The 27,878-nt window shown below is 41.2% G+C and overlaps 5 protein-coding genes across 12 annotated transcripts; 3 read left to right on the top strand and 2 right to left on the bottom strand.

The window, feature by feature from the left end:
- The first annotated feature begins 90 nt into the window (after window positions 1-90).
- On the top strand, window positions 91-4,508 carry TP53INP (Tumor protein p53 inducible nuclear protein). 3 transcript variants are annotated; one of them, XM_011139860.3, is made up of 4 exons: window positions 91-181; window positions 3,052-3,228; window positions 3,499-3,920; window positions 4,023-4,508. In XM_011139860.3, the coding sequence occupies exons 2-4, from the start codon at window positions 3,075-3,077 to the stop codon at window positions 4,167-4,169; spliced, it is 723 nt and encodes a 240-aa protein (XP_011138162.1). In that variant the 5' UTR covers window positions 91-181; window positions 3,052-3,074; the 3' UTR covers window positions 4,170-4,508. The 3 variants fall into 3 exon arrangements, with proteins under 3 accessions (XP_011138162.1, XP_011138161.1, XP_011138163.1); XM_011139859.3 differs by having other exon boundaries at window positions 112-225; XM_011139861.3 differs by lacking the exon at window positions 91-181 and adding an exon at window positions 429-598.
- A 1,901-nt stretch (window positions 4,509-6,409) lies between these two features.
- On the top strand, window positions 6,410-8,471 carry LOC105182449 (myosin-9). 2 transcript variants are annotated; one of them, XM_011139868.3, is made up of 5 exons: window positions 6,410-6,677; window positions 6,907-7,144; window positions 7,478-7,635; window positions 7,791-7,888; window positions 8,085-8,471. In XM_011139868.3, the coding sequence occupies exons 1-5, from the start codon at window positions 6,624-6,626 to the stop codon at window positions 8,179-8,181; spliced, it is 645 nt and encodes a 214-aa protein (XP_011138170.1). In that variant the 5' UTR covers window positions 6,410-6,623; the 3' UTR covers window positions 8,182-8,471. The 2 variants fall into 2 exon arrangements, with proteins under 2 accessions (XP_011138170.1, XP_025154075.1); XM_025298290.1 differs by having other exon boundaries at window positions 7,794-7,888; window positions 8,085-8,470.
- A 26-nt stretch (window positions 8,472-8,497) lies between these two features.
- LOC105182450 (uncharacterized) lies at window positions 8,498-11,425 on the bottom strand. Of its 2 annotated transcripts, XM_011139870.3 has the most exons (5): window positions 11,123-11,425; window positions 10,963-11,029; window positions 10,352-10,618; window positions 9,795-9,967; window positions 8,498-8,842 (listed from the first exon to the last, which is right to left on the bottom strand). In XM_011139870.3, exons 3-5 carry the CDS (start codon window positions 10,573-10,575, stop codon window positions 8,670-8,672), a joined length of 570 nt encoding a protein of 189 aa, XP_011138172.1. In that variant the 5' UTR covers window positions 10,576-10,618; window positions 10,963-11,029; window positions 11,123-11,425; the 3' UTR covers window positions 8,498-8,669. The 2 variants fall into 2 exon arrangements, with proteins under 2 accessions (XP_011138172.1, XP_019696594.1); XM_019841035.2 differs by lacking the exons at window positions 10,963-11,029; window positions 11,123-11,425 and having other exon boundaries at window positions 10,352-10,752.
- Window positions 11,426-11,431: 6 nt separating this feature from the next.
- Window positions 11,432-19,513, bottom strand: Ack (activated Cdc42 kinase). Of its 3 annotated transcripts, XR_003112834.1 has the most exons (8): window positions 18,915-19,513; window positions 17,741-18,304; window positions 17,342-17,642; window positions 16,096-17,229; window positions 14,348-15,892; window positions 13,519-14,183; window positions 12,009-13,137; window positions 11,432-11,800 (listed from the first exon to the last, which is right to left on the bottom strand). XR_003112834.1 is itself a non-coding variant. In XM_011139873.3 (7 exons), the coding sequence occupies exons 2-7, from the start codon at window positions 18,262-18,264 to the stop codon at window positions 13,038-13,040; spliced, it is 4,269 nt and encodes a 1,422-aa protein (XP_011138175.2). In that variant the 5' UTR covers window positions 18,265-18,304; window positions 18,840-19,513; the 3' UTR covers window positions 11,432-13,037. The 3 variants fall into 3 exon arrangements, 2 of the variants coding, with proteins under 2 accessions (XP_011138175.2, XP_011138174.2); XM_011139873.3 differs by having other exon boundaries at window positions 11,432-13,137; window positions 18,840-19,513; XM_011139872.3 differs by having other exon boundaries at window positions 11,432-13,137.
- Window positions 19,514-19,806: 293 nt separating this feature from the next.
- Window positions 19,807-27,301, top strand: LOC105182452 (neprilysin-1). 2 transcript variants are annotated; one of them, XR_003112835.1, is made up of 13 exons: window positions 19,807-20,543; window positions 21,223-21,690; window positions 21,983-22,211; window positions 22,447-22,485; window positions 22,754-22,999; window positions 23,450-23,658; window positions 24,153-24,332; window positions 24,403-24,614; window positions 24,816-25,032; window positions 25,142-25,324; window positions 25,515-25,677; window positions 25,946-26,377; window positions 26,556-26,621. XR_003112835.1 is itself a non-coding variant. In XM_019841040.2 (13 exons), exons 2-13 carry the CDS (start codon window positions 21,565-21,567, stop codon window positions 26,826-26,828), a joined length of 2,394 nt encoding a protein of 797 aa, XP_019696599.1. In that variant the 5' UTR covers window positions 19,838-20,543; window positions 21,223-21,564; the 3' UTR covers window positions 26,829-27,301. The 2 variants fall into 2 exon arrangements, 1 of the variants encoding a protein (XP_019696599.1); XM_019841040.2 differs by having other exon boundaries at window positions 19,838-20,543; window positions 25,946-26,262; window positions 26,556-27,301.
- The last annotated feature ends 577 nt before the right edge of the window (window positions 27,302-27,878 follow it).

The following is a 27,878-nucleotide window of genomic DNA, read 5'->3' as shown; positions in this document are numbered from 1 at the left end:
GTCCCGTCGCCCGCAGCACGACGTTCCCTCCTTCCGTCTCACCATCCCCGTCCGCTCTTCACCCCCACACAGCCTCTCGTCATCGGGCTCTTCGGGTCGCCCAGCCAGCCAGCCAGCCAGCCAGCCAGCCAGCCTGCCAGCCAACCAGCCAGCCAACAGTCGAAATCAGCTGACTATTACGGTGAGCAGTTGCTACCACGGCTCCTCAAACGCGATACTGTTCAGGCGAGTGGATCTCTTTGTGAACTCTTCTTAGGTCATCCTCAGGATGGACCCTCATTTACCTGCTCTTCCTCCTGTTCTTCATCCTGAGTTTCCCTTTGTCGTCGTAGCGTTAAGCTATCCGCTTTTCTGCCACCTTCGTCGTGAATCTTCGCCGTCCGACGACGACGGGCGCGTTAGAGCGATCCGAAGCGAGACGCTTCAGCGTAGACAACAATGACGATGTGACGACGATGACGATGACGATGACAACGACGACGGCCACGAAGGCAACCTAGAATTGTTACTGTATTAATCGTTCGCTTGTCACAACGTCGACTTCAACTGGAAGCGAGAGAACAAAACACATCGGGACTTCTGTGTCTTCGCGTTAACGGTCTGTGTAGTAGTTGTTGGTGTGCGTGGTATGATGCGTTTGTCAATGTTGCGTCAGTCACAGTGACCTGAGTGTGCGGGAAAGTGCGCGAGCAAAATTCAAAGAATACCAGGCGCTTTTGCATGCGGCGAGAAGCACGGGGCCCTTCGCGGTGTTCCCGAAGGGGGACAATTTTGTCGTTGAAGGAGTCATTCATTGTAGAGGCAGACTCGACGCGGCGGAGAAGGTGGCTTGGAGAATCTGTCGATTTCTTTTTATCGCACAACGGTCCACTTTACGTCGATCATCGCGATCAGTGCGCGGAAAAATGAGGGAAATTGCATCGGATCGGAGCATCGTCTCGGATGCACGAGAAGATCGCGCCAGGCGGCTTTCGCCGCGAAATCGTCGACTGCGCGCTTTATCGTTTGTTACTTGCGATCTGTCTGTTCGTTTAATTTCATGAATTCGCCCGATGAATATGTTCGCCGTGCGCGTCCCGACGCCGTGGACGATTTTCCGTGAAACGAGCGAAGGATTGATTTTGCTCGAATCCCTCGAATTCTAGCGTAGTCACTCGGGGCAATCGCTCGGACCTCGGGAATGATGTAAGTCATTCAGCCAATTGTGGAATAATCCACGGGATGATGTCATGGTAAAAATAAATTATACAATCTGTATAACTCTCGCCTCTGATAATCGCTTGTAAAACATGCTGTTATAAACTTGTATAATTATGAGCAATAAGGAAATATTATTCGCGGGATTCGATGTATCCTGGATTCCCGTTCGGTTCCCTCGGGATTCTCATTCGGTCGCGCGTTATTCCGGCGCGTTTATTAATCTCGCTTATTTTCGACGAAGTTGCCCCGTGCCGACGGGCTATTAAACTTCGAAATTGAACATTCTCATAATTGAATTTATCATCTCCCAGCGGAATTTATCTTTGTTTTGTCGCGTCCAAGCGAGATTCGCGTATTCGACGATATTTAAATTTAGAGCGTTACTACAACAATTAACTACGTAGTTGGTGCGACAGAGCGCGGAATTGTTTCTGCGTATTCGCCAATCTTTTTTCTCAGTCTGATGAAAGCGCGCGTTCGCGCTTTTGTTTCGCATAATAGTCATTAATTGATTGCTGGAATTGCTTGCACCATCACCGATCATCTGAGTAATTTACACTCCGTTGCCTCGCAATATCTTGTGTGTGTGTACATATATTATTCAACGATCAGTAGTTGCTTACTTAAACGACTTGCAATGGCTATTAATGATTAGTTAATTAAATAATTTGTACGAGGCCGAGTCTCAGTTAACTGATCCGTGACTAATTTTGCTTTGGACGCTTTGGACTTTAACGATTGTTAATTGATGTATGGTTTGGAAAATGTAGAGATTAAATAGAGAAGAATCACTGATTATTCCATAAATATAATATATGTAAAGCACTTCATTTATGGAAAGTATAGCATTGCCTCCCTATATCTCTCTATATGTCGACATATGTGATTACTCAAACGTTTCTTATCTAATAATAGATAAATCACAGATGAGAACAAAGAGAACAGTTTCTGTGATGCCTAATAATATTATGTAATACTTCGAATTGGAAAAGCCGTATTATTAGCTCTATTTGACACGTTGTGAGTAAGAGATGACGGTTCAAGGTCTATCCTCTATATTTTTACCCTCTACTCAAGATGAAACAAGCTGATATTCACGCTTTAAGCGTTTGAGGAAACGGAACGAGCGTGCAAAGTATAGTTTGAAATAAACATGCTCGCACGACAAACATGCACAGACTAATCTCGTAAATTTCGTAATAAAAATTGCACAGATTGGGTGAACCTAATTAAACGAATGGTATTTACAGGGTATACTTCTTATCGGCAGATAAATTACTATTTTGCGCGCTCGCTTGTATTCGTTTCGCCGCGAGCAGAATGTATGTTCTGGACTTAACGATACGTCTAAAGAAGGACTTACGTCACTTTGGTAGAAAGGACTAGGAATGAAAGAGAGGAGCGGGTTGCGCGAGTAGTGTGTGTATCTGTCAGATTACGGTCGTATTAGTTGGCGCGTGGTTATGCACCGAGGAAAACTACTCGCCGGGAGAGACTCGCTGCCCTTCTAGCCGAAGAGAAGCAAATTCGAGATCAAGGTCGCCGTGATCGCCTCGCTCGCTCACTCTCCCGCCCACGGAAACGCGTCGAGATTATACAACAGTATATGTGTGTATTTGAGGAGGGAGGAAAAGAGAGCTTAGAAGAGAGGGAAACAGGGATGAAGAGCAGAAGTTCCAAATGCAACGATCCAAGAATTCATTTTAGAATCCACAAATCCCAAAGAGCCTAAAAATATAATCCCAAAATACCGTCTAAATGGCGAATATTTCACATTTGTGAAATTTACATGCTAGAACGATTTCCTCGACTTACTCACTCTCGCGTACTCATTAACTCCGCACGTTACAGGCGTCAGACGGTAACGGGTCAAGATGTTGGGCAGCTTGGTGAACTACCTGTTCGGAGGGAACTTCTCCGGTACAGAGGATTCGCTCGAGGGTGATCCCTTAACGTCTCGCTCGATAATGCGAAGGTTTAGGCAGATGGAGGTCGAGGGCGATGACTGGATCCTCATTAACCGAGCTGGTGAGCAGTCTGTCGTTTTTTATAATTATGTAGTTGAAGGCAACTGTAGAGAAAGAATAAAAGATACAAATTAAAATTAGATAATTTGATTGTTACCCAATCATCTATTCGTAACAATTAATATAATTAATGTTACAATTAAATTTATACTTGAATTTCTATCGGCAATGCTTGTGTCGAATAACACATGTTTTTATTTTTCTCATACTTGTTTTTACATCTTTCATTATTTCCAGAATTATCTTTACGTTTATCCTCTTCTTCTTGCAGCTGAGGGCACGTCGGCGCTAGAGGAGTCGTGGTACGTAACACCACCCGCATGCTTCACACAAGTCGGGCCCGTGATCGTGGAGACATCGCCTATGGAGAACTTGCTGATAGAGCATCCTAGTATGTCCGTCTATCGTGCGACGACGTCTCATGTCGCTCCCGACACTCCACCCCCCACGCCGGACACGGCGGAGGAACTTGAGGAGCCGGTTGGCATCCTCTTAGTGCCGCTCGCTCTCATGTCCTCCACGTCCACGCTATCCACTTCGTCCACGTCTTTGGACTCCAGTCCAGACCGAAATCGCAATTCTGACCTCAACGAATTTGCGCACAGAACCACTATCCATGATGACAGACCGCTCATGTCTGAAAGGAACGATAATAGAGTTAGGATAACAAATCAATTCCGTTCCGCTCAAAAGGTATCAGTGATTTACCGTTATTGTTATGCCGATACCGTTGGTAAATAACTCCTTCGAGATTTCGGAAGAATCTCATTGAAAAGTTATTTTGACTTCCAACAGGTGCTGCAGAAACGCTCGACTCAGAAGCTGAAGAAAGGCCGTCTGGAGAGAAGCAACAAAGTGCGGCAAATCACAGGCAAACGTCTTCGTCGCCAGGACCGTTTGCGCATTCAAAACAGTGGCGCAAACAACAACCGGAAATGCTAGTCATCCGATCTCAGGCCAAGCTGTACTTAAACTTCTTCCTAAAAAAGTAAAAAAAGAAAAAAAAGAAACGCGACGACCAAGGCAACAAATAAGCAAAGTTTCGTTGCAACGATGATCGGAATATACGGAGTTAGCTACTGAAGTACAAGTCACTGCAAGAATCACATGAATACAAAGTAGATGTCATAACGTGACTTCGCTGTAATGAGCTCAGTATGAATAGATCCGATGGAATTCTCTGCAACGAGACTTTACTATAATCGTAAATGCGTTTGTGTTCGCCGAAGTGTGCGAGCGAATGGAAGTGTGTACATTTGGTGATTAGGATTAGTTGATATACATATATATATAAAAATTATATATGTATATGTATAGCATATATATAGTATATATAATATATACATATATATGTCGAGTGACATGTTTAACCCTTTCTAAACAAAGAAAAAGAAAGATTATATATTTTAATGAAAATATTTAGCTTCAGAAAGTTCTGATACTTCATTAAGTTACTGATCATAATACATCATGATATAATTTATGATTTAATGTAATTTTCGTTTAAGAATCATATATCTTAATCTTAGCTTATATACTTTTAGTAAAATAAATCGTTCCTCTCATAAGAGATAGAAATGGAGATGCAACAATTCTTGAAGCCATCTTCTGAATCAAAGTTGTTGGGAAATCAATTATCTGTTAGGATGAGCTTCGACCAACTGATTCTCTTTTGATCATTTTTTTCAACAAAGAATTGTCAGTCACATTTCATCTGATGGACGAAAAATATTGTCATGTAAAATGGTATTATTTGAAATTTGTGGCCTTGTATGTGGACCGAAGCAATACTTGAGAAACGTAATTCCGTCTCGAAAGGGTTAGCAGAGTCCTCGAGCGAACGAGTCACACAAGGACGAGATATATCGATATTAGCATTATCAAGATATATTTGCTTCGTCTAACTTTTCATTTAATTGTAAAACTAAAAAGATATATTAAGTGTAATTATTTATTTTGCAATAGCATGATGTGCGTAATGCGAATGTGTGCGCGAACCAAATCACAGACAGCACGCTCGAAAAGCCCCGAAAATTATTTTGTATCTCCCGCAGTCTGTCCTTTGGTTCTCTCAGAGCGAGAATATATTGTTACTTCAGATCTTCGAATATATGTAGATTGCACTTGGGTTTTGAAGTTCTTCGGAATGGATCTGTGGTGTTTATTTCCATAGATTTTTCTTTCCACGGGTCCTAATGTGATCCTTAAGCGTTATACAGAACTGGATCAAGAGATCCTCGGATTATTGAATCCTTAACGCACTATGACAAACGTATCGCAATGTACTATACCGTTTTATAGTCGCCTATTATTAACACTACAATAGTATAGTGAAAGATGAAAATAAAGGACTCCTTACGTCTCGATGAACAGATCTCTCTCAAATCTTTTATCTCTTTGGCATTTGTTTACATCGGATAACCTAAAAACTGCTAATTTTTTTTTCTTGTAATGATTCGCCATTTTTAAGCTTCCTATGATTATTTCTATTTTCTCGTTTCTTCCACAACTTACGTATTTAGGCGTCTTTCATGTTAAATACGGAAAATATTAGTAAGAGTATAAAAAATTCGTTTATACTAATGGTGGGCTAATGGTGGGCCAAAGAAAGAGATTGCAAATATCCTCTTCTTCCATAAAGACTTTCCAGCAAGAGTGCATAGTCGCATAATATGTAAGTACAAGAAAATCGACCAATCATGTATCTAATGTATAACGGTCTCTTGTATGATTGGTTAATTTTTCAATTTCTTAATTCGTAATCGCATTATGCGATTACGAAATTTTATCAAAATAGGCCTTAACACCGTCATAAGATCTGTTCGTTTTCGAACACTTCTGAACTAGTGCAATAAGTTAAAGTGAAAGAAAATATATTTATTTTATACTAACTTATTGCACCAGTTCAGAATTTCTTTGAAAACGAACAGATCTACAACGCAATACGCATTAGTCGCAGGAGTGCCATTTGCATTCGCGCCAAAAAATAAAATTTTTGAGAGCACCATAATGTGTGGAGAATTGCGATGTTTTTCAGTTCTGAAGTTCAACAGATACAAAGTGAACGAGATCGAACTGTACTTCTGAAAAGATAAAATAATGCGGATATCGCGATTGTTATAATTCCTGAGGTTAAGAAAACACAAAGCGCAATAAAAGTTTTACGATTTTCTTGCATAGTTAAAGGAAGAATATATCTTACCATATTCTTTTTGCAATTTCTATATACAAGTAGAATTTATCAGCAGAAGTCATATATTAATAATATCAAAATTTTCCTAGATTCCTTTGTGATCGATTGTTACGATGTAACTTTTCATACATTTCTCGTGCCGCAGTTGTCTTGACGGGGATCGAAGAAGTTATCAGAATTGGCAGAATAAAAATTACAACGCAATGCTGCGTTCCGATCTTCAGAGTCTCGTGGATCAGTACGAAGAAATGTGCAACGTGAGTAGAGAAATCATTTTCGTTTTCCTATTCCAAGTCTAAACCGAGATTAACGCAATCTCGATTTTAACTCGATTTCAAATGCCCAAGTTGCGATCAACGCACGAATGCAGCACGAAAGGTTCGTCGAGAGAAAGAAAATTGTTTCAACATTGTAATGTTGTCACTGCTCTATTTAATTCCAAGCAGTTTTGGCAAAGCAAAAACATGAAATATCTTACGTACGCAGGCAGTTTCTACATTGCGCGCTTTAAACGTGGAACAACAGCAATGCATAGAACTGGAGCGCGAGCAATCGAAAAAGACAGAAGTAAAACTGAAAAACATGATATGCTGGTTGACAAAGCGCGAAAATTGCTACAAAGCATCTTTAGACAATCTAGAGAAGGAGAATAAAAACTTGCGACGCAATTTAGCAGACATGAAACACGAATACGATCAAGTTGAGCTCGCGAACAACGTCAAAGGTGAGACAAAACAGATATATCGCAATTATTATAATTTCTGATATATATAAATGTAAACGTGACAGAATGCGTCACAAAATTTCTACAATTTCTATACATAAAGAGTTCTATACATAAATTTCTATACATAAAATTTCTATACATGAGATATATAAATAGGAGAGATAAAATTAATATACATTTTTGTTTTTGCACAAATTAGCATTTTACAAATTCTTCTAAAACATTTATATATAAAAAAATTATTATAAATGCAAATAATACGATTTTTTATGCAAAAATTCGAAAATAGATATGCATAAAAGATAGAAAATCAAATAAATGTCTGTGCAGTTTCCAAATTGCAGGATGAAATTGAATTTTTACGAGTACAAGTAACACAGCTCGGCGATGAGTACAGGCAACAGTTAATAGAGCGAGATAAACAGCATAAAGACGAAAGTTTTAAATACAAACACCTCTTAGAGGATACGACAGCGAGATCGCTTCAGGTGTATTATTTCTTTCTACGAATTAATTTAATTTTATGAAAATCCTCTATATAGTAAACTTTATTAATATAAATTACGCTAAAGATATATTTGTTGACTTAAATTATTCTCATCGTATTTTATTCTGAAAATTTATTTTCATTTGTTTGTCAAAGAAGGCACAAGATGTAACAAGAAAAAGTAAAATAGGAAAAAACAAAATAGAGAAGCATCCTGCCCTCATAGATGAAGAAGAGGAACAGAAAATACAAAAGTGAGAAAGCTATATATGATATGAACTTCTATATTTTTCAATTAATTTTAAATTTAGACAATTGCGCGTTCCTTTTTCCCTAAAGTGTTTCTAAAAAATAATTCTAATATTTTGAACACCATTTCATAATTCTGTAAATGTATGGCCCAACAATCTGGTAGCAAAAATAATTAATATGAAATAACAATTATCTAAGATTCCCTGAATTGGAAGTTAGTAAAATTACCAAGAAAAGAAGAAAATTATTTCAAGAGGACAATGATACTGCAATCGATATCATTCAAAGGCAATAATGCTTATCTTAAGTTACTCTATATTTAACTTAAGTCACTCTACAAGATCTTGATATTATGATTTAATTTGATGACATTTTCTCCTTGGTTTTGATATTAAGGTAATATAATCATGTGTGTATATTGCGTTTCTCTGTATAAATAATGCATTTTCATTTTGTAATGAATATTTCAGTTTGTACGTAATATTTCGTAGAAGATAATATGAAGTAGATGTGACTGACATATAATACATAATATACTAGTGAACATAAGGTTAATAGACAATAAATAAGTGAAATAAACATGAAAGAATAAGTAACATAGTTAACTGCAAATATTTTTCTTCCAAGTTTGAAGTAGCTGAAGTCTTAGTGAGAATATATAACAGAATTATTTGTATAACGTATTTCATCATAAATAATATCTTTTTCAGCAATATCGACATACGTTGAATTTACGAAAACATTGCGCACCAAAATTCGTCTCTGATTTATGAACCCGGTTTTCTATTTGCTAATTCGGCGATTGAGCGAGTTCCAGCTATTCGTGTAGTCAATCCTCAGGTGACCGTATGTGTTCAGATCAATATGCGGCGGTGGCATCGCCTCTATCACATATCTGTCGTCGTAGATCGCTTGCGACAAATTTCTTTCTTCTTGCGGCGGAAATCTAGAAATTTCTAAAGAGAAAGATTCATCGCATAAATCAATAATTACTCGTGCGATCGAACGAATGTTTTATTAATAAGATTATATGGATTCAATCTCATATCCAGCTGTCGTTTCACGGTTCGTTGCGTGACTGTTTGGAAGCACTTACGGAAAATTCGCGGCAAATCAAATGATAAGAAATCGCGAGTGCATTTTTACGGGCTCTTTGCGTGTCAAGCCGCGCAAGTAATTCACAGCTCCAATCATTGCGGTGCACGCGAGGTAAATTGTTGTACGCGTTAACGCCGAGTTTCGCGCATGATTTCATATCTGGGGGAGAAAGTCTCTGTGCGCGGGACGTCGCGCTCGAAATTACAATTACGCGGTGATGATCGATTCGTAGGATGCATCGTGCACGAACGCATCGCACGGATGCTCGCGACAGCGTGTCGACATAAAGACTGCATCACATCGTGCAACGACAGCACGTAAAAACTTTCTAACGCCGTGGACTAGAAATCGTTCGATTTCTCGAGGTGCATCGCGAATGCAAAAATGTGAGAAATGCGTCGTTCGACCATTACATCCCGTTTTTCTTCTTTGATTTGAAGAGCCAGTGAAGGAGACAGTGAAGTCGAAAACTTCAATAAGCATCGCGAGGAATCGTTCTAGTAAGCTAATGAACAATTCAAAAGTTTAGTTTACATACATCGATATTGGCACTGATCGTTAAGTGAATTGTCGAAACATTCTGACACTGGCAGATACTTCGTGTGATACAATTAATACCGCGTGGCTTTCATATTTCCGGAATTTTAGTCACGAGTTCACTTTAACGAATTTGTGAAATCCGCGTGTAGCGCAACACGTTTTCTCTGAACGAGATATTTTTAATCGCGAGAAAATAAGGCGCTAACGGCATTAAGCGCTTTCCCAAATGATTACGTGTTCCATGAGCATCTTGCAGAGATTGGCTCTTACCGAGCACGGGTGCGTAGACCGGAAGCGGTGCGGCGTAATCCATTCCCTCGTCCTCGTAGATAGCTTGCTGATAATAGCACCCATTGTTTGTTGGTCTAACTGGTCCGCGGTATAATTCCTGCGCGTACGGCGGGGAACCATCGTACTCAGGCTGTCTCAGCGAGGACGCGTACCTGGAACATTTCGACCGATTAGCTGAGGAAAGTTGCGAAAAAACGCACACAACCTTGGATCTCTCTGTCGTAAAACAAAAGGATTCAATCGGCGAGCCAATCTACTTTCTTTCCAGAACTTAAGGGAATCGATCGATCTGCCAGCAACTTGTTCTCAAAAGTTCTCCGATCTGTGAGCTAAACTTTCACTGAGTGAGAGTGTAATATTCTCTCAATATCAGAAGTCCGTCGTCGCGGTCGGTTTTACCGCCAAGATCTGGGTTTATGAAGTTGAGAGAGTTCCTGGGCGGAACGAGTTTCCTCCTTCGAAACTCTCGGCAATTTACCCGTGCTCGCGCACCAATTTTGCATACTATTGCCGGAATTTCTCATGTGTTATATTACCAATATTCCGAGCGCGCTCGCGGTGCATCGCGGAGGGAACGCTCATGCGTGGGAGGACGTCGCGTACGGCGTGGCACGTCGGCGACGCTGTGCCGACGTAGGTAAGCATAGTTCTCCAGGTCCCACGGGTCCACGTAATGCCGACCGCCACCGCTTCCGGAACTGCCGGAGGTCGATCTTCGGGAGTCGACCGAGCTCCAATAGATCGACGATTCCGCCGGCATTCTCCCGCTTTCTTTTACCTCTGGCAGGTGCAGCGATGCAGATCTTGGAGGAAATGTCATTGAACACTTGCCTTCATAATGTGTTCATTGATATTCTCTTATATAATACTTAATCACCTGACGCTGAAACCGTCTGTTGAAAGTTTCGCAGAAAGAATCGACATTACAAATAAATTAAATGAGACAAGCAATTAATTAATTAATTCGTACTTTCGAAAATATTATTCGTACTTACGGAAAAATTGTATGAACCATTTTGCAAATTATTTCTGAAGATTAACTATTGTTATGTTTATCACAAAAATCCTCCGATAAATTCAAAAGTGATCTCTTCCATATATATTTTTTTTTAATTATTTTCCTATTTTCGTGTTGAAGATATCTTACCTGCGATGTTCAGGAGATTCTCTTTCGACGGCTTCTTTTCCTTTTCCTTTACTCTTCGAGTGAAATCCTCCGAAGAGAAAACATCGCATGTATTTACATGTTCACCACGTATTTAATAAATTAAACTCACGTTTGGGATATACATTAATGAATTACTTACATACGTAACACTTTTCTTTATCTCGCTGTCCACTCTTTCTCAATCGTAAGAACATATTCTTCCACTTCCCGTGCGTTTTTTCAAATAATTACGCATCATCTGTCCGCTATTATATCTTCCGTTATTATTTATTACGTTTTTATAAATTAATCGTGTAGTTTGCGCGTCACGGCTTTAGCCATAGCCTCGACACCTTCGCTATCACACTTGCGATCGACCGGATTAATTCAGCAGGACGCTACGCGCCTCTTTCGCACCCTTCGTCTTTCGCAAGATAGAAGCGCGTTGCGTACGCTGCGATCGCTGTTTCGCTTCTGCGGCCGCCGAAACCTTTTTCCACGCTGCGCTCCTCTTCTCCCGGTGAAACCTCCAAGAGACTTTCACGTCTGCGCGCGAATCTATGTACTTTAATCATTACATTTTGAATCCCATGACGGATGATGCGTCGAGCGGAACCGAAGCGACCCGTTCAGGCACTGCTACCGCTGCCGCGGAGATGCGGCGCTCCACTTTCAAGACTAGCAGGTTCAGGAGACTTCGATTTGGACCAAGGACTCAGGTACCGTGAAATCAGGTGTTATCATTATGTTCCGCATGTTCTTTCAAGTGTGCACACAGATCAACAACTCCACTGGTTTTTTATTTATCAATATTATTTGTTCGTTCAAACAAGGCGCTCTAAAGACAAAAGAATGAGTATAAGTAGAGTGTAAGCTTAACTAAAAAATTATGCTAACAATTATATACACTCTCGTTCAGTTTACATAATAAAATAACTCTTTCTCTCTCCTCTCTCTTCCTCGTTTTTCAATATCTCTCGAGAAATATAGGAAGCGAAAACTATATATATGTCAAGATAATACAGTTGAAATCTCCTAATCCTTACCTGGACTTACGGTGACATCACACTTGTGTGGCCTTTTTTCTCACACATTGTTCGATATAGTTTCATTCATCATTAATGACAATAACTATTTAACTATTTTTCGTCTCTGGCTCGTATAGTCTTATATAACCTTGGATTTTTAAATATATTCCTATCGCATTTAAAGCATTAAATTTTCAGTTCTAAGAAACCCTTAGATCCTAGGCGTTTTAGATCTTTGTATACTCTTAAATTCTGTAACTTCGAATTAGTAGTAACTTTTAATTTTCATATTATGAAATTCTTGGTTTCTTCAATTATGTTTTTAGAATTTTTAACTCTTTAACTCTCTTGATCTTCTCTTGCACTTTCACGATCGAAGATGCTTGAATTCTAAGTTTTTGGGAATTTTATATTTTTGCACGGTACATATACATTGTATACGTACATACGTACATACATAAAATCTATTTATATCATATGCGATATATGTGTTTATACATACTGGTATATCACATTATATCGCAAATATCCGCTATATATATATTACTTATTAATCTCAAAATTTCTTTTTGTTCGTACTACTATCCTTCTTCATAAATAATTTGTTGCTTTTTTATCGCAACAGTGCTAACAAAATCCATTAATAGGATCGTAATCGTAAATCCAGATAGAGATCAACATATCACATATCACAGTTTCAGATTTACGTTAATTATGTCTTACAAGTGATGTAACACTGACAATATCTCCTCACCAATATCGCCTATAGATTATTATGCGTATAACAGCTGCTTTATTCTTATTTAAATAGCGGATATTGATTTATTATTAGTGCTAAATTGTAATGAAGATTGGAATGCAAAGTTCGCCGAAGAAGCGATTTATCATTAACGAATGATTACTGGCAGAGCTTCACTCATACGAGCGAAATGGCTTCCGTTTGTTGCGTTCCATTGTTCATAAATAAATCATACATATCCGCATTCCGCAGTTTTATAGCTAATGTCACAGGAAGTCTTAGGACGTGGAATTCATCACGGCTGTTCCTCATCTGGACTGATCGAGCAATAACGAAGCCGCCAGTTCTACGTCGTATTCAGTCTGCTTCAAAGCGCTTTCACACTGTTGTCGACTAGCCAAGCCCAGTCTGAAATAATAACAACATTGAAGTTTACATGATACAGATAGACACTCCACACTTGGCACAAGAGAGAAAACAAAAAAATTACAAAACATTCCGGAAAGTATAACTATAAGGAATAAATTTCACAAATTATTACATTAACAAAGTTCTAAAAAAAAATATAATATCTAGCTCTCTTTACAGAGAAGCACTGAAAGAGAAAATAAACCGTTATCATTTTTTGTCTGTTTTCCAACAAACGTGAGAATATATTATTTCGACACAGCGAGACAGTTATAATTATGAATATTGATAGACATCGCTGACACAGTTCGCAGTACCGCTACAGGCCACGAGTAATTTCGCAACGACGAATCGCTCTACGGGATCCGCAAGACATCTCACCTCACGAGACTCTCGACCTTCGCCTGTCTATCCCTCATAATCTGCTTGGCCGCTTGATTCGTGTCCCAGCCGGTCGCCTGTAATGCGGCTAGCACCTCTTGCTGCGAAGCATCCGCAGCTTCTCTCTGCACCCTCATGACTCTGCTCGCCCTAAATTCGTCGTTCAACGACATCACCAGTTGCTGCGAGGCTGCGGTGAGTGGCGGACTGGTGCCGACTGGGTGCTGCTGATGCTGATTGACCACCTGCAAGTTCACCTTGGCAGCATCGCTCGTCGTTATCGGTACAGACGTACTCCTCGTTAGCGTGTCGACTTGCAATAAATTGGGCTGCCCACTGATCAGGTTGCACTTTGCTGTAGGACAGTGATTCTGTATGTAACCATTCTGACCGGATTTGAGTGGACTCAACGTCAAACGAGGTGGAGGATTGTAAACTGGTGGCTGTTTCAGATAAGGACTGAAGTCACAAAAGTGTCCTTGAACAGATTGCTGACTCCTGCCGATAGTCTTCTGCTGTTGGCCGCTAGCCGTTTCTTGAGCGTGACTTTGGCTCTGGTCGTTACATAGATTATTGGAATAGTAGTTCCGGAGAATGTTCTGCTGCACAGTCTTGTTGTAGAGAGTATTGAATTCGTTTTGGGACAGTTGATCTAAATTAGGTACCTATGAAAAATATATCGAATGTCAATAGATTAGCTGGTTCTAAATTTCAGTCAAATAATTTTCAGTTTGATGAACTTTAATTTGAAGCTTTGAATCGTCTCATTTTTATTAATATATTTAACATTTAAATTATCAGTGAAAATATTGGACAATATTTTACATACGTTTTGCTTCAACTCGGCGTATACTTGTTCGTACAGGAGTCCAGTAGACTTTGCATGTTGTTGTTGCTGCAAATCGTTTTGTATATGGGTAATCCCATGAGTGTTGCTCACGTTAGACGACAATGATGCATTCTGAGGATAGTTTTGATGCGCAGTAAAGCCGCTACTCTGATTAACAGTCGTCGAAGCATTTGTCAAATAGTTGTGACTTAACGAAGAGCAAGCTTGCGCCTGGTTGGAAGAAGCTTTGGAAATATTGGAAGGTCCATATTGAGACTCGATCAATGTCGCGGCGGGAACTTGATTGGCGGTGGTTTGAAGCAGGTTAAAACTGCCGATGTTTGTCGATGGGTTATGAAGATAATTTTGGCTGGTCGACGAACAGACTTGTATAGGATTGAAGTTGGCTTTGGAAACATTGGCTGTATTGCCGTACTGAGATTCATTTGTACTGTTAGCAGAAATGTTACCGGTGACAATCTGCAACAGGTTGAAGTTATCTTGACCAGCGCTCGACGAACTTAAATTTGTAGAGAGGTAATTCGGAGTGCTCGACGAGCAAGCTTGCGCCTGATTGAACGTGGCCTTGGCAACATTGCAAGGACCATGTCGAATTTCATTGGCACTATTACTAGAAGGATCGCTGGCTTCTTGCAGCAGATTCATGCTCGCCTGAGCCGCAACGGGCGTCAACATTTGACGACCAGCACCTAAATCAGTTGGGCAAACATTCTGTTGAGACAAAATCTGCGTCTGTTGCCAGATTTGTCCTACTATCGCATCGGTGGTCGATTCTACGCGTTGATCACTTTGCTGGACGGGTGGTCGTTGGACGTTCGTGCTTTTCGGCTGCCGGGAATTCTGTACCTTGCTAGGTAAGGTCGACGTCGAGGAGGACGCTCCTCGATGATCCATCATCGCCACCGGCGACTTCGGTTTCGAAACTTGCGGCGGAGGCTTCAGCGCTGGTATCACCGACGAAGAAGACGACCTGGCGGTGTCCTCCGTCGTTGTTGGTGAAAGCTGAGCTGGTGATCCTTGCCGCAACTTGTCCAGTGACGAGTAGCGAAGATAATTCGCGCAGGATGCTTCTTCCTGGCTTTCTCCGCTAGCATTTGTGTTCTTGCTCGCCTCTTTCTCGCCCAGATGTTTCTCCAGCTCAGCCAAGAAGACCGGGTCCAGTTTCTTCGTGACGTTAATAGCACCAGACTTAGAGCTCAATGACAGTTCGTTCATATTCTGTGCGAGCTCGCAATTGGACTTCGGCTTCGGCGGACTGGCATTCGGACCGACGGAAGGAGGCGGAGGTGGAGTAGGAGCTGTGACGAGCGACGAAAGCGATGAAACCCCGCTGACAGAGACGTTGGCATACGTCTGTGCACTGGCGGAGTTCCGTAGGTCCTCCGGCCACGTAGACCAATTCGGACTGGCCTTGTCTATCTCACTATAGTGACTTGCGCCCTCATCATTCTCCACGTTCACATTCAAATTTACCGTGTCTTGCTGACTGTCTTTGTTCAAATTCATCGAGTACTGGCGGATCTCCTGAAACCGAGACAAATAAACGAGATTTCTTAAATCATAATTTGAATGCTACCGGCCATTATTTTAATCTCACCAAACTCATAAAAAACTGTAATACACGGCATATTCATTTCTTACGACATAATAGTAAAATCCAATTCGAATATAATTTTGAATAGCGAAGAGTCAATGGTTCCACGAATTTTCAAGGGATGCCAACATACCTCACTGCTAGAACTAGCGACGAAACAGTTTGCAGCGCCTTGACTGCCTGAAGCCTCTTGGCCGTCCACGTTGCTGTACGTCTGCCTCTGCAGATAACGATTAGTATCGGCGGGCACATGACTGTAGTAACGCGAGTGCGGAGGCTTCATGAACACCGCGGACGTGTCGAAGGGGTCGGAGTACGCGGAATCCACGTTGGGAAAATTGGCGTACGTCCTAGCGCCTTTTTCATTCTGCCAGGGGAATCTTTCGACGTCTATCGGCTCGTCCAGAATATTAATCACTCGTCTACACGCGACGTCCTGCTCGAGGGTGCTTGTATTCGCCAGCTCCTCGGCGGACAAATCAATCAAAGAGCCTTCTTGGCTGTTTGCCGAGGTGGATGCCGTCTGAGAAACCTTAATAGGGCTCGATCTAGCATCGTTGCGTAGTTTGGTGTAATTGAACTGCTTCCTAGCACGTTGCGTACCGTATGAGAACCGCTTCTTCAACTGGTTCTCCGCTGTTGAAGTTGCTACCAATATGTCTGGAGGATCCATAGGATTTCTCAGGTACACATCATCAATGAACGAAGGACTACCCCAGCTCTTGCCGAATGGCGCCCCATGGCCTGTGTGGATGAATGAATTCTCTAATGGTTTGCTGATGTCCTCCGGTTGTTTCCGGCGCATCGGATCCACCAGGCAGCGTGGGAAATGCGCCACTTGGAAAGTTCGCTGGTTTTGGCCTTTCCACCAATAGTTTTCCGAACGTCCATCGATGATGACGATCTGATCGCCCGACTCAATAGACATCTTGCCGGCTTCCTCGAAGGCATTAACGGCCTTCATCACGGCCGGCATCATGCCGGTCAACGATTCCTTCAATGATCCGAATGTCGGCCTCTCAGAAGGTTCTCTCGACCAGCAACGAAGCATCAACTCATACACAAATGGTGGCGTCGCTTCCGGCTCGTGAAGCCGCTCACCTTCCCGGTCGATCTTCCGCAATATTTCGGAACCGTTCAAACCTAACCAAGGTTCTTCCCCGAAGGTCAGCATTTCCCACAACGTTACACCAAACATCCACACGTCCGACGCATGGCTGAACTGCCGAGCTTTGAGAGATTCAGGCGCACACCAAGGGAAAGGCACCTGAACAGAGAAGTAAATTCATTAGTTGCACGTAATACTTTTAATAAATATATTAATAATAAATAATCAATTGCAAAGCAGACACACATGTTTATGAAGGATAACAAATTACCTTCTTATGTTCAGTCATGACGTAACAATCTTCTTGCTGAGGAAGCGCTCTCATCAACCCAAAATCTCCGATTTTGATTTTGTCGACTGTGCTCAACAGAACGTTTCTACACGCCAGGTCGCGATGTAGAAAACGTTTCGCTTCTAGGTATGCCATACCTGTGGCAACTTGTAACGCATAGTTACAGAGTGTGAGAACTGAAATTCTACTGCATTGTTGACGCAAATAATCGAGTAACGCACCCAGCGGTGCAAGTTCGGTCACCATCATCATTGGCTGCGACAATACCACACCGTATAATCTATCAATAAAGAGAAGTAAATTTAGTTTAATTGTAAACCTAGGGAAACAAGAAGTTTGTAAGATTTTATGGATTTTAACTTGAGTGGATGGATATACCGAATAAGGTTATGATGATCCAGAGTGTGCATCGCTTGTACCTCAGACACAAAGTCTTCTATAACATTTGGCTGTGTGAGAGCATCTGCTTTGAGGACTTTTACAGCGACAGGGAAAACCCGTCCGGAAGGAGAGGTCCATTCACCTCTTCTAACTACACCAAAGCTGCCATCACCTAATTTGATCGATAAAGTCACATCTTTCTCTTGTATCAGACACGTCAGCACTGAAGAAGTCTCAATGGGCTGTGAGGATCGCTTGTTGCTTTTAGTACTGCCACCAGGCCTGATCTTAGTGATCAGAGTTTTTTTCCATTGGGTGCTCCGTCTCTTTTTGACTACATCCAATAGACGCCTGATGCCAGGCTTGCCAAGGCCAATCTTTTCTAGATCCTCAGGCTGAACATAATCAAAGTGATGTAAGCGAGTGACCTGCAGATCATCCCGGATCCTCGTGAAAAACTGGGGAAGTTGAACATCGTGCAGCAACTCCTGAAGCCACTCAGTACCTTCGTCCTCTGCCATAATAGCTGTGATTGATTTGTTTGATGAAATATACAGTACTCTGAAAATAGATGATTATTTATTTGATAAGAACATGTATTTAAGATATATATTTATTGGATCCATTCAGTATTATTTTATCTGAAAAATAATAATGATATACTAAAGGATGATGATAAAATATATTGCCATAAGTAGAAAAATAATGTGTTTATATCTATATCTATATTTTAATACAACTGTATCTAAACACATACATGTATATATATTCAGTGACAAAAATAAGTTCGTACAAACATTTTATTCTTCTTACTCATTGTATAAGAAACAAAGAATGAATATTTTGCTTATATCAAATTGCTTTGATGCTTGTTACTAAATGAAGGACACTTAACAAGTCTGTCTTTTCACTTTCTATTATTGCCAATCAACAAGATCATACTGATTCTTAGTTTCTGCAATTGTTAGAAGAGAGAATCCAACAAATATATTTTTCGCATGATCCTTGATTTTCCCAATGTTGGGAAATATTTCTCAAATTTCTTATCTCACAATCAAACTGTATCTTATGCAAACAACAGGCGGACAACACGAACCTACAGGATCTATTCTCTTTTTTCTTTCGCTCTTCTTTGTTTAACTTCAAGAGCTCGTATATCGAAAATCGGTACCTAGGGAAAAGCCGTCGCCGTCGATACCTCTTGCGAATCTTATCACGGGACGTTTCCTGGAACGCCACTCACTTCATGGCGTTTGAGAGTAGTGGCGGCGCCGGCCTTCGCTTTGTCGGAATTCCCAACGGCGCGCACTTTCACCGGGCGATTTTCCAGAACGATGCATCCTCTAGCGGTCGTGTCCTAACCTAACAAATACCACCAGCTGCAACTAGATACCTGGTCAGCCTCGTAAGCGCAATTGCGTGATCGCTGATTACGTCGCGGTCGAATTCGCACAAAAGGAGATTGTATCCGCCAGGCTCCAAGACGATACCAGACAATACGCGCACGATACACGCGGCAACTTGGTGGGGGGAAACCGAACGAAAAGTGACCGAAATTAAATGAATTTCACCGCGGCACTCCGTGCGAAATGAGAGGAGTGCAAATCGCTCGTGTTATTCGCGGGAGGTGCATAGAGGGCATCTCGCCATCCAGCTCGGTCGATACACAATCGATGCAAATTCAAGTGCAGCCGGCAACGGATTGTATCCGCACAATTGTTAACACAAAGCAATGTTGGAGGGGCTCGTTGCAAGTACAACACGTTCAACCTATGATATAATATTTATATACAATTAACGCAATTATTAATTGTTATCTAATTAATAATATAATAATTCGAGCGTATAATCTCTGTTTACGAAAGTATCGTCTGACAACCCAAGCAGAACAGAAAATCATGATGACATCAAAACAACGTCAAAATGATGAGGAAAACTCATTCTTCCATCATGATTCGGTTATTTTTTTCATCATTTTGATGTCATCATGATTTTCTATTCTACCTGCAGGGAACTGTCAGGTACAGTCAAATTATCGAGTACGATTTGAGACGATGTCTTTCTTTGTCGAAAACGAAAATCATGAGATTTATTCACAAGGTATTTAGAACTTTGGTCGAAGTAAGAAAATGAAGACTGGACAATTTAGTTTTGTAAGTGAATTCCTGGACGAATTCTACGCCGAGTCTTTTTTTCCATTTCATCGTCAGACTTCCGCATTCCTAGGTTGGGAAAATTTTGCTCGTTTCGCAGCATCCTTGAGCACGATATCTTTAATCAACCCCAAAATAGCTTCGTGTTGTCGCCGCTACGCGTCGTATCTCGACCCACCACTGCTGCGCTGCATTGCAGCATCGACCGGTTCTTTTTTTCCCCGACCTCGCACCCCCACATCTTCTTCGCACCTTTGCACAGCGCACTGCTCCTATCCGCTCCTACACCCTCTCACGACCCCTTTCTCACCCCTCGTCGGAATCGCGCGCGCTGCTGCCGATGATGGTGGTGGTGGTGGTGGTGGTGGTGGTGGTGACTTCGATCGACATCCCCGACAGTTTTTCGCAGGACGCTTGTTGCTTCTACACTACGAGCGGATGTGAACTTGTCCTATCCGTGTTTGCTTCACGCGCACCTACGCCGCCAACGAAGGATTCAGTCGAGGATTCCCTCGAGAATCCCTCGCGTTTCAGCTACTCTTTCATGGATATTGTTTGTCTCTCCACTACGGTGAACAAAACACGGTCAACAGTGATATCGGTGTTACCCTCTCGATGAATGTTTCTCCGATTGTTAATTAATTAAGGTATATTGTATATAAAGGCTGTAATTAGCTATTCCTACATAAGAGAGCTCGGTCTTCTCTGACAATCATTGGCGAACATTGACGGATATACACCTGAAATTTATAGAAATTGGTTTGATACATTTGGTTTTTCTAATCTATGTTTACTCTGCCACTATGATTTTTATACACACTAATCTTGTCGATGTATATACTGTATTATTATGATATAATTATAACTGATAATCGGTGTGTAAAACATGTCAGAAGTCGCGGCACATTTAGAATTGCAGATCATAAATTCCACAACGACAGAGTATGCAAAATAAGAAATAATGGCGCATATTTTTACGTCGTGTGGCATAAATAATTTTTAAGTTATAAGTCGTAGAAAGTTGGAATTTATAGGCGTAAAATAATTCTCCTTGAGTGAAATTTCCATAGCATAAGTGAGTAATAAAATCTTTCCTGACTAATTTTCACTAACTACTGAATTCGTTTCAACAGACTTTTCTCATCTGTGACATAGTCACACCGAGCCTCTGAGTATCAAAAATTTTAAAGAGAAATAAAAAAAGAAGAGAAATTCTTGCGATATATCTCTCGCGTACAATATACCAATATATAAGCAGCTAAAACAAATTATTATTTTACACAAAAATTTATCACGCACAAAAGAATCCCGGCACGTAATTTCAAGGTTCCCGATGCTCGCTTGAAGAGGACCTTCGCTCATCCCCCGATGATGATCGACCGGCGTTCTTGCGGGCGCGCAAATATGCTGCGAAACTCGGCTCTCTCGAAGGATCGCGGCACGTCCGCGCCCGCGTCACCGTCGTAACCTGCGACTGACGATTATTCATGCCAAAAGGAACACCTGCGCGTGTGCACGAGTCCGGGGACACCTTCCCGCCTTCTCCGCTCCTCGCAGAAGCCCCACGAAGATTCGTCGCGCACTACGACCAACTGTCGCTTCTCTCGATGAGCGAGAGTTACCTGCTACCGTTGAGCAGGCGTCCTGCGGAGGATCAGGTCGACGAGGATGAAGTCAGAGAGGAACAATGGATACTTGCGGACCAGCGTCGTCGTCACCGAGCCATCGTCAGGCAACTTGTCAGAGCCGGGATCAGCTGGTCAAGACACTGTGCTCATCGCGAATCCTCTTCAGGTATGAACGTGCACATGCTTCCACGTCGGTTAAATTAATTTCAAGAGAAGAGAATCAGCATAAGCATTCTTTCTGTGATGCGAAGTTGTAAACAGTGATCTGTGTGACTTGTCAATTCTACATATCGTATACGTAGCTTCTCGTTGTTGCTAAATTTCGCTAAACTATATCTTTGCTATTTCATTGAGACGCTTTTCCTTCTTTCTCCGCTTCTCTTCTTCTTTCGATGAAGTCTGTATCTATACGCATGATCCATTCGCGTTGCTATGCCCTACGTTTATTACCGATTTAGGTAACTTACGGTCCGCGCGGAGGAACCACCACAACCGTTCTCCAACCGCCAACCAGGCCGCGAAGACCAGTCGGTGTGACACGCGCCACTTCGATTACACGAAGACAAAGAGGACCGGCGAGTAGACAGCGTCTGTTGGGCGTGTTGGCTATTGCTCTGTTGGCCACTTGTCTCTTCATACTTTTGCTATTGGTGTTGAACACCACTCGTGAATGCGTTCAAGAGCCCTGTGAGTTTTAGCTTTGCACCTGCATCACGGACTGACTATCCCATGTATTCTTGTGTCTTCCTTTTCTTTTTCTTCCTTCCTCTTTCTCTTCCTCTTCAATATAGGTTTCTCTTGTTAGAAAACAAATCCGAGGATTAAATGAAATATATGAACACGTAGGATTGAATAATCTAAAAAATTGAAGGATTTAAAAACATGAGGATGAAATTCAAACAGATACCTTTTTTATTTTCAGATCAAAACGTTTGCATGTCGGAAGAATGCGTAAGAACAGGTAATTTCTTTTATATTTTATGCACAAATATTATTTTATTTTTCAATTCATTCTGGTCGAAGTTAACTAAATCAAAACAATATATACTGCGTTAGAACTTTAAATTTTTCTCGATTCAGTTCTTGCAATTTATTATTGTTTTCAACTAATCGCGGAACATCAGTACATCATCTTTACCGCGAATAGATTGACAAATAGACGTAGTACATTAACATTACCAGAGAAGCTACTTGAAGTGAATAAAAAAGAGCTCATTGATGATGCACAGCGGCAAGTTTATTGACGGCGATGGATCGCACCGCATCACCTTGTGTCGATTTTTTCCAATACGCCTGTGGCACATGGAATCGATTGCACGTGATACCGGAGGACAGAAGCTCCATCAGCACCTTCGAGGTTCTAGCCGATCAATTGCAGGTGATCCTGAAGCGTATCCTCGAGGAACCGCCCAACGCGGGTGACAGTAATGCTACTCTCAAGGCGAAGATGTTCTACAAGTCGTGTATGGACATCCGTGGGTATAGACAATACGCAAAATGCCTTTCGATCGCGCTCTCTCTTAGGTTTTTTGGCGTTTGAATCCAGAATCTATTGTACTCCGACGATAGTCTGAAAGGATACCTAGGTCATGGAAAAATATCGGCGGTCAGAAATTATTTCCATCTTCCAACTTTTTACTTTAATGATTTAAATACATAATGAGATCTTTTCTCGTTCAATCAATTAATAGATTTCAATTCAGGTTAATAGACAATTATTGACGCTCATAATTTGACAAACGAAAAGTCAACTGAATAAAAATTCGTAGATTCTTCGATACATGTTAATGACGTTACAAGTTCAAAAGAATAATTGACACATCTTTTAATAGCATCTCTGTGATTTCGGAAATCGACTTTTGAAATTGTTCAACGTAAACACCCGCGTCATGTATAACTTAAACGAGTAATATTAACATAAACAGCTCGTATACGAGAAATCGGAGATATTCCTCTGAAGGAGATCTTGGAGTATCTTGGAGGATGGCCAGCAGTGGTGGGCGCATCCTGGAAGCCGCCGTCTTATTCTTTGGAGGTCCTTCTGGGTCGTCTACGCGGCGAGTACAACGAGGGTGTGCTGATAGAGCAATGGGTCGGCCCAGACGACAAGAACTCCTCGACCAACATCCTGCAGGTGCGCCGGCAAAGTAAGGCCCATTGGTCGACGGCTGTACAACTCGTCAACGTCGTAACGTTTTATCCTGCTGAGATTAGTGTCTAGTTCAATTCGCTTCTTAGATATTCACTTTGCAGCCTAAAACGTCAGTCAAAGTGAGAAACATAAGGAAAATAACGCTGAACTGCAGATGAAGCAAACGCGCAGGACTAAGCGTAACGATAAAGCTCTCGTTCATTTTACATGGATAATACGATTATTTGAACCGACAAGTTTTTTCTCTTTCGAGACATTGTTAAATTTTCCATGAACTAACTTAGTCTCACTACACAAATCTAATTCGCTGACTCGATCAGTTTGATATCGACCTGAGCTAAAAGCACTCTGTTGCTCAGCAGGATAACAACGGTTCCGCCGTTATAAAATTACTTAATGTGCTTATCTTAGAACTTTCTCTTATTACCATTACGTTCTTAATACATGTATAATAACGTTTCCATCCATCTACGCAGTTGGATCAGATGCAAATGGCATTACCTGGTAGGGATTACTACCTGAAGAAGAGCAGCGAGCCCGAGCTGAAGGCTTATCATAAATACATGACAAACGTTGCCGTGCTGATGGGAGCAGATCCCTTTTCGGCGACCGAAGAGTTCGACCGGGTGATCGTTTTAGAGAAGCAACTCGCTAATGTATGCTTTGTGTCCGCTGTGATTTCCTGTCTATTCGGTCTCTCACTACATTCGTTTTTCTTCATTCCAGATCTCGTTGCCGGAAGCGGACAGGCACGATACTTCGGCGATTTATCGAAAACTGACGTTGCGTGAACTGCAGCAGGAGGTTCCGCAGCTACAGTGGCTCGTTTACCTGCAAGAATTCATCAACGCGCCGATCAACGAGGAGGAGCCCGTTGTGGCATACGCGATGCCGTACTTCGTGCAGATGGGCCGTATAATCTCTAGGACAGATCGCAGGTGACGACATCTTGAGGAAATTTTCACAAAAGAAAATTGTACGAGACTAGACTCTATAGATCGTAGAATCTTTGATTACACGAATTTGATGTGTAATCAAGTATTCATGCTGTCTGAAGAAACTCGTAAAAGGAGAAATTCACTTCATTAATTCAGAAATAAGCATACCGGACAACATTGACACGATTATACGCTTCGCAGGACTCTACACAACTACATCTTGTGGCGACTCGTCATGTCGATTATGCCTCACATGATCGACGAATACCAGCAGAAACGAATCGAATTTCGCAAGATCCTGTTGGGGATTCTGAGCGAAAGGAACAGATGGTCGCAATGCGTTGAATGGACCAACAAGAAACTCGGAATGGCGGTCGGTGCCCTTTTTATACGCGACAATTTTAATCACGAGAGTAAGGTGAGAGTGCTCTTTTTGTTCCAGAGATATAGCTAGATTGAGTATTCATCGTTTTCCATTTTTTTTTACATACATTTTTTACAATTTTGCTCTCGGATATTTATTTCAGGAGACTGCTCTGGAGATGATACGGACGATTCGTGAAGCTTTTAACGAATTGTTGGCTGAAAATCATTGGATGGACGACGAGACTCGAACGGTGGCGAAAAAAAAGGCGGACTCGATGAACGAGCGAATCGGATATCCCGAGTTTCTCAAAGATCCACTCGAGCTCTCGATGGAATACGTGATGGTAATGACATACTTCAGAATATTAAAAATAAAAATAAAAGAAAATCGAAAAAATAATCGAAAACAGATTATAATTAATTGGATTCTGAATTCATTGATTTTGCTCGCTTCTTACTTTTCGTCTGTGCCACCTTCTTTAAATCGACGATGGTTGGGTTCTGCTTGTTGTTGTACATGAAGGATTGTTTCAGTTAAACATAACAGAAAATCACTTCTTGAAAAACATTCTTGCCGTGCTGAAGTATGACGCTTATCACAATTTGCAAAAGCTGCGAATGCCGGTTGACAAGAACAAGTGGTCGACCGAGCCGGCCGTGGTGAACGCTTTCTACAATCCCAACAAGAACGACATAGGTGAGAGTCATAAACAGCTAATTTTAGTTGCAACTTAAAGGTCCAATGATCTAAGAATTCAGCAATTTTAAGAAGTAGGAGTATCATAAGATGCTAAAAATTTAACGATCTCATGAGGACTCGAGAAAGGAAGAAGTCCTTGAGAATGTTGGATTTTAAGAGCATAAAATTTAAATGATCCAAGGATCTAAAGGATTTAACGATCGTGCGTATTATTTCCTTGACGATACTAACCGTGTTGATCTTTGTTATTATGCTGGCATTTCAGTATTCCCTGCGGGGATTCTACAGCCGCTTTTTTACTCCCAGCACTTTCCCAAGTCCTTGAATTACGGCGGTATCGGTGTAGTGATCGGTCACGAGATCACCCACGGTTTCGACGACAAGGGTCGTCAGTTCGATAAGGATGGCAACATGATGCAATGGTGGAATAACGCCACTATCAAGGCGTTTCGTAAGAGAGCGCAATGCATCGTGGACCAGTACTCCAAGTACAAGTTGCAGGAGGTAAATCTGTACATCAACGGGAGGATGACTCAAGGAGAAAATATCGCGGATAACGGTGGTCTCAAGCAGTCCTTCAGGGTAATGATATAGTCACGTTACCAGACGATATGTTCAACAATGATTCTCAATTTCAAGGATCCAGGAGTCTGCAAGTTCAAAACGAAAATTTTGTTAGAAGAAAATCGAGGTGCAGGTATATTAATCTAAAAAATAAGAATTAGAAAAGAAATTAAGATTTGCGACGTTTAAAATATCTTACGGTCACCATCACCTGTCGCCGTCTTTGAAAATAAGAGGACCAAGTTTCTTTTTCTTTCGATATAAAAGAAACGCGCTGGAATTTGACGACATAATTCTTTTCCGTCGAACAGGCTTACAAGAAGTGGGTTTCTATTCATGGTGAGGAACCTTTGCTCCCGGGGGTGAATCTCACGCACGATCAACTTTTCTTCCTCAACTACGCGCAGATCTGGTGCGGCTCCATGAGACCGGAGGATGCGTTGACGAAAATACGCAGCAGCGTGCATTCACCAGGGCCGGTGCGCGTGTTAGGCCCGCTGTCGAACAGCGAGGACTTCGCCAGGGCTTTCAATTGCCCGCCGGACTCCCCGATGAATCCCAAAAACAAGTGCAGCGTCTGGTAGCTCGTCTTCGGTGATATATGAGATATATCACGCCAATGTAATCAAAATTACACGAGGAGGAAAAAGAGAAAGCGGCGGCGTTGGTGGCAGAGGTACCTGGAAGCTTAAAGTTTCAGGACTTCGAGGAGTCGAGAGGACTCGCGTGCTCTAACATTGCACACATTCAACGCTAAATAAGACTATTCTTCAAGCATTGTCCTTCGATGGATCGGACAGCGTTCGTGTGTAAAAGTAACATGTTTTAAAAGTATGTTTTAAAGTATTGAAAGAGCAAATTTAATTTTTTGCGCCGAATGTACGATCGTGCGGGATGAGAATGCGCGGGTCGCAAGTTAAAAAGAGAAAATCAAAAGATTATAAATATATGAAATTTAAAGGTCCGAAGGATCCATGGATCCCTTATCATTCTTGCATATCACGATCCTGCTTGTTTTTATGTAATAAGCATTGAAATAAAAGTGATGTACAATTGACAGATTATTCTTATTCCTTTGGCTGTAATAGCAACGGGAAAGTGGGGTTACAACTTAAAGGAATTTATTATTTTGTAGAAAATTATTCATTGGAAATTTAAAAGTAATATGGAGACAATGGAAAGTGAAGCTAATGTCTATGGAAACGATAAGAAAGAATATTATTGATAAGAAAAGATATTAACATTTCGAAGATATCTTTATTTTTTGTTTTTCTCCTTTTTTTAATTTTTATATTTCATCATATCATTACTTATATTATTATAGCCAGCTATAGTTGCAAATTTACATCATTTAAGCTTCTGCGAATAACGACAAAACGAAGCGGATATATTCTGCCTAAAAAGATAAATTCTAATTTATCTAATTGAACAATTCTCTTAAACGCATACTTAAACGAAAAGAAATAACATCTGTAGTTTGCGCAACGCATATCATTCTTACAAAAATCCTGCAGCATTTTGCACAGAATTGCGAGTTCTTTGGATCCTTGAGTCTCTCATATGTGCTGTATTTCTCTCTTCTTTCAGAAAATATCTGAAAATTTTTCGAAAAGTCAAAGATGAATTATGAGCCA

Source organism: Harpegnathos saltator, unplaced genomic scaffold, assembly GCF_003227715.2.
Source record: "Harpegnathos saltator strain DR-91 unplaced genomic scaffold, Hsal_v8.6 scaffold101, whole genome shotgun sequence".
Classification (NCBI taxonomy): domain Eukaryota; kingdom Metazoa; phylum Arthropoda; class Insecta; order Hymenoptera; family Formicidae; genus Harpegnathos; species Harpegnathos saltator.
This window is presented reverse-complemented; position numbering and strand designations above follow the sequence as displayed.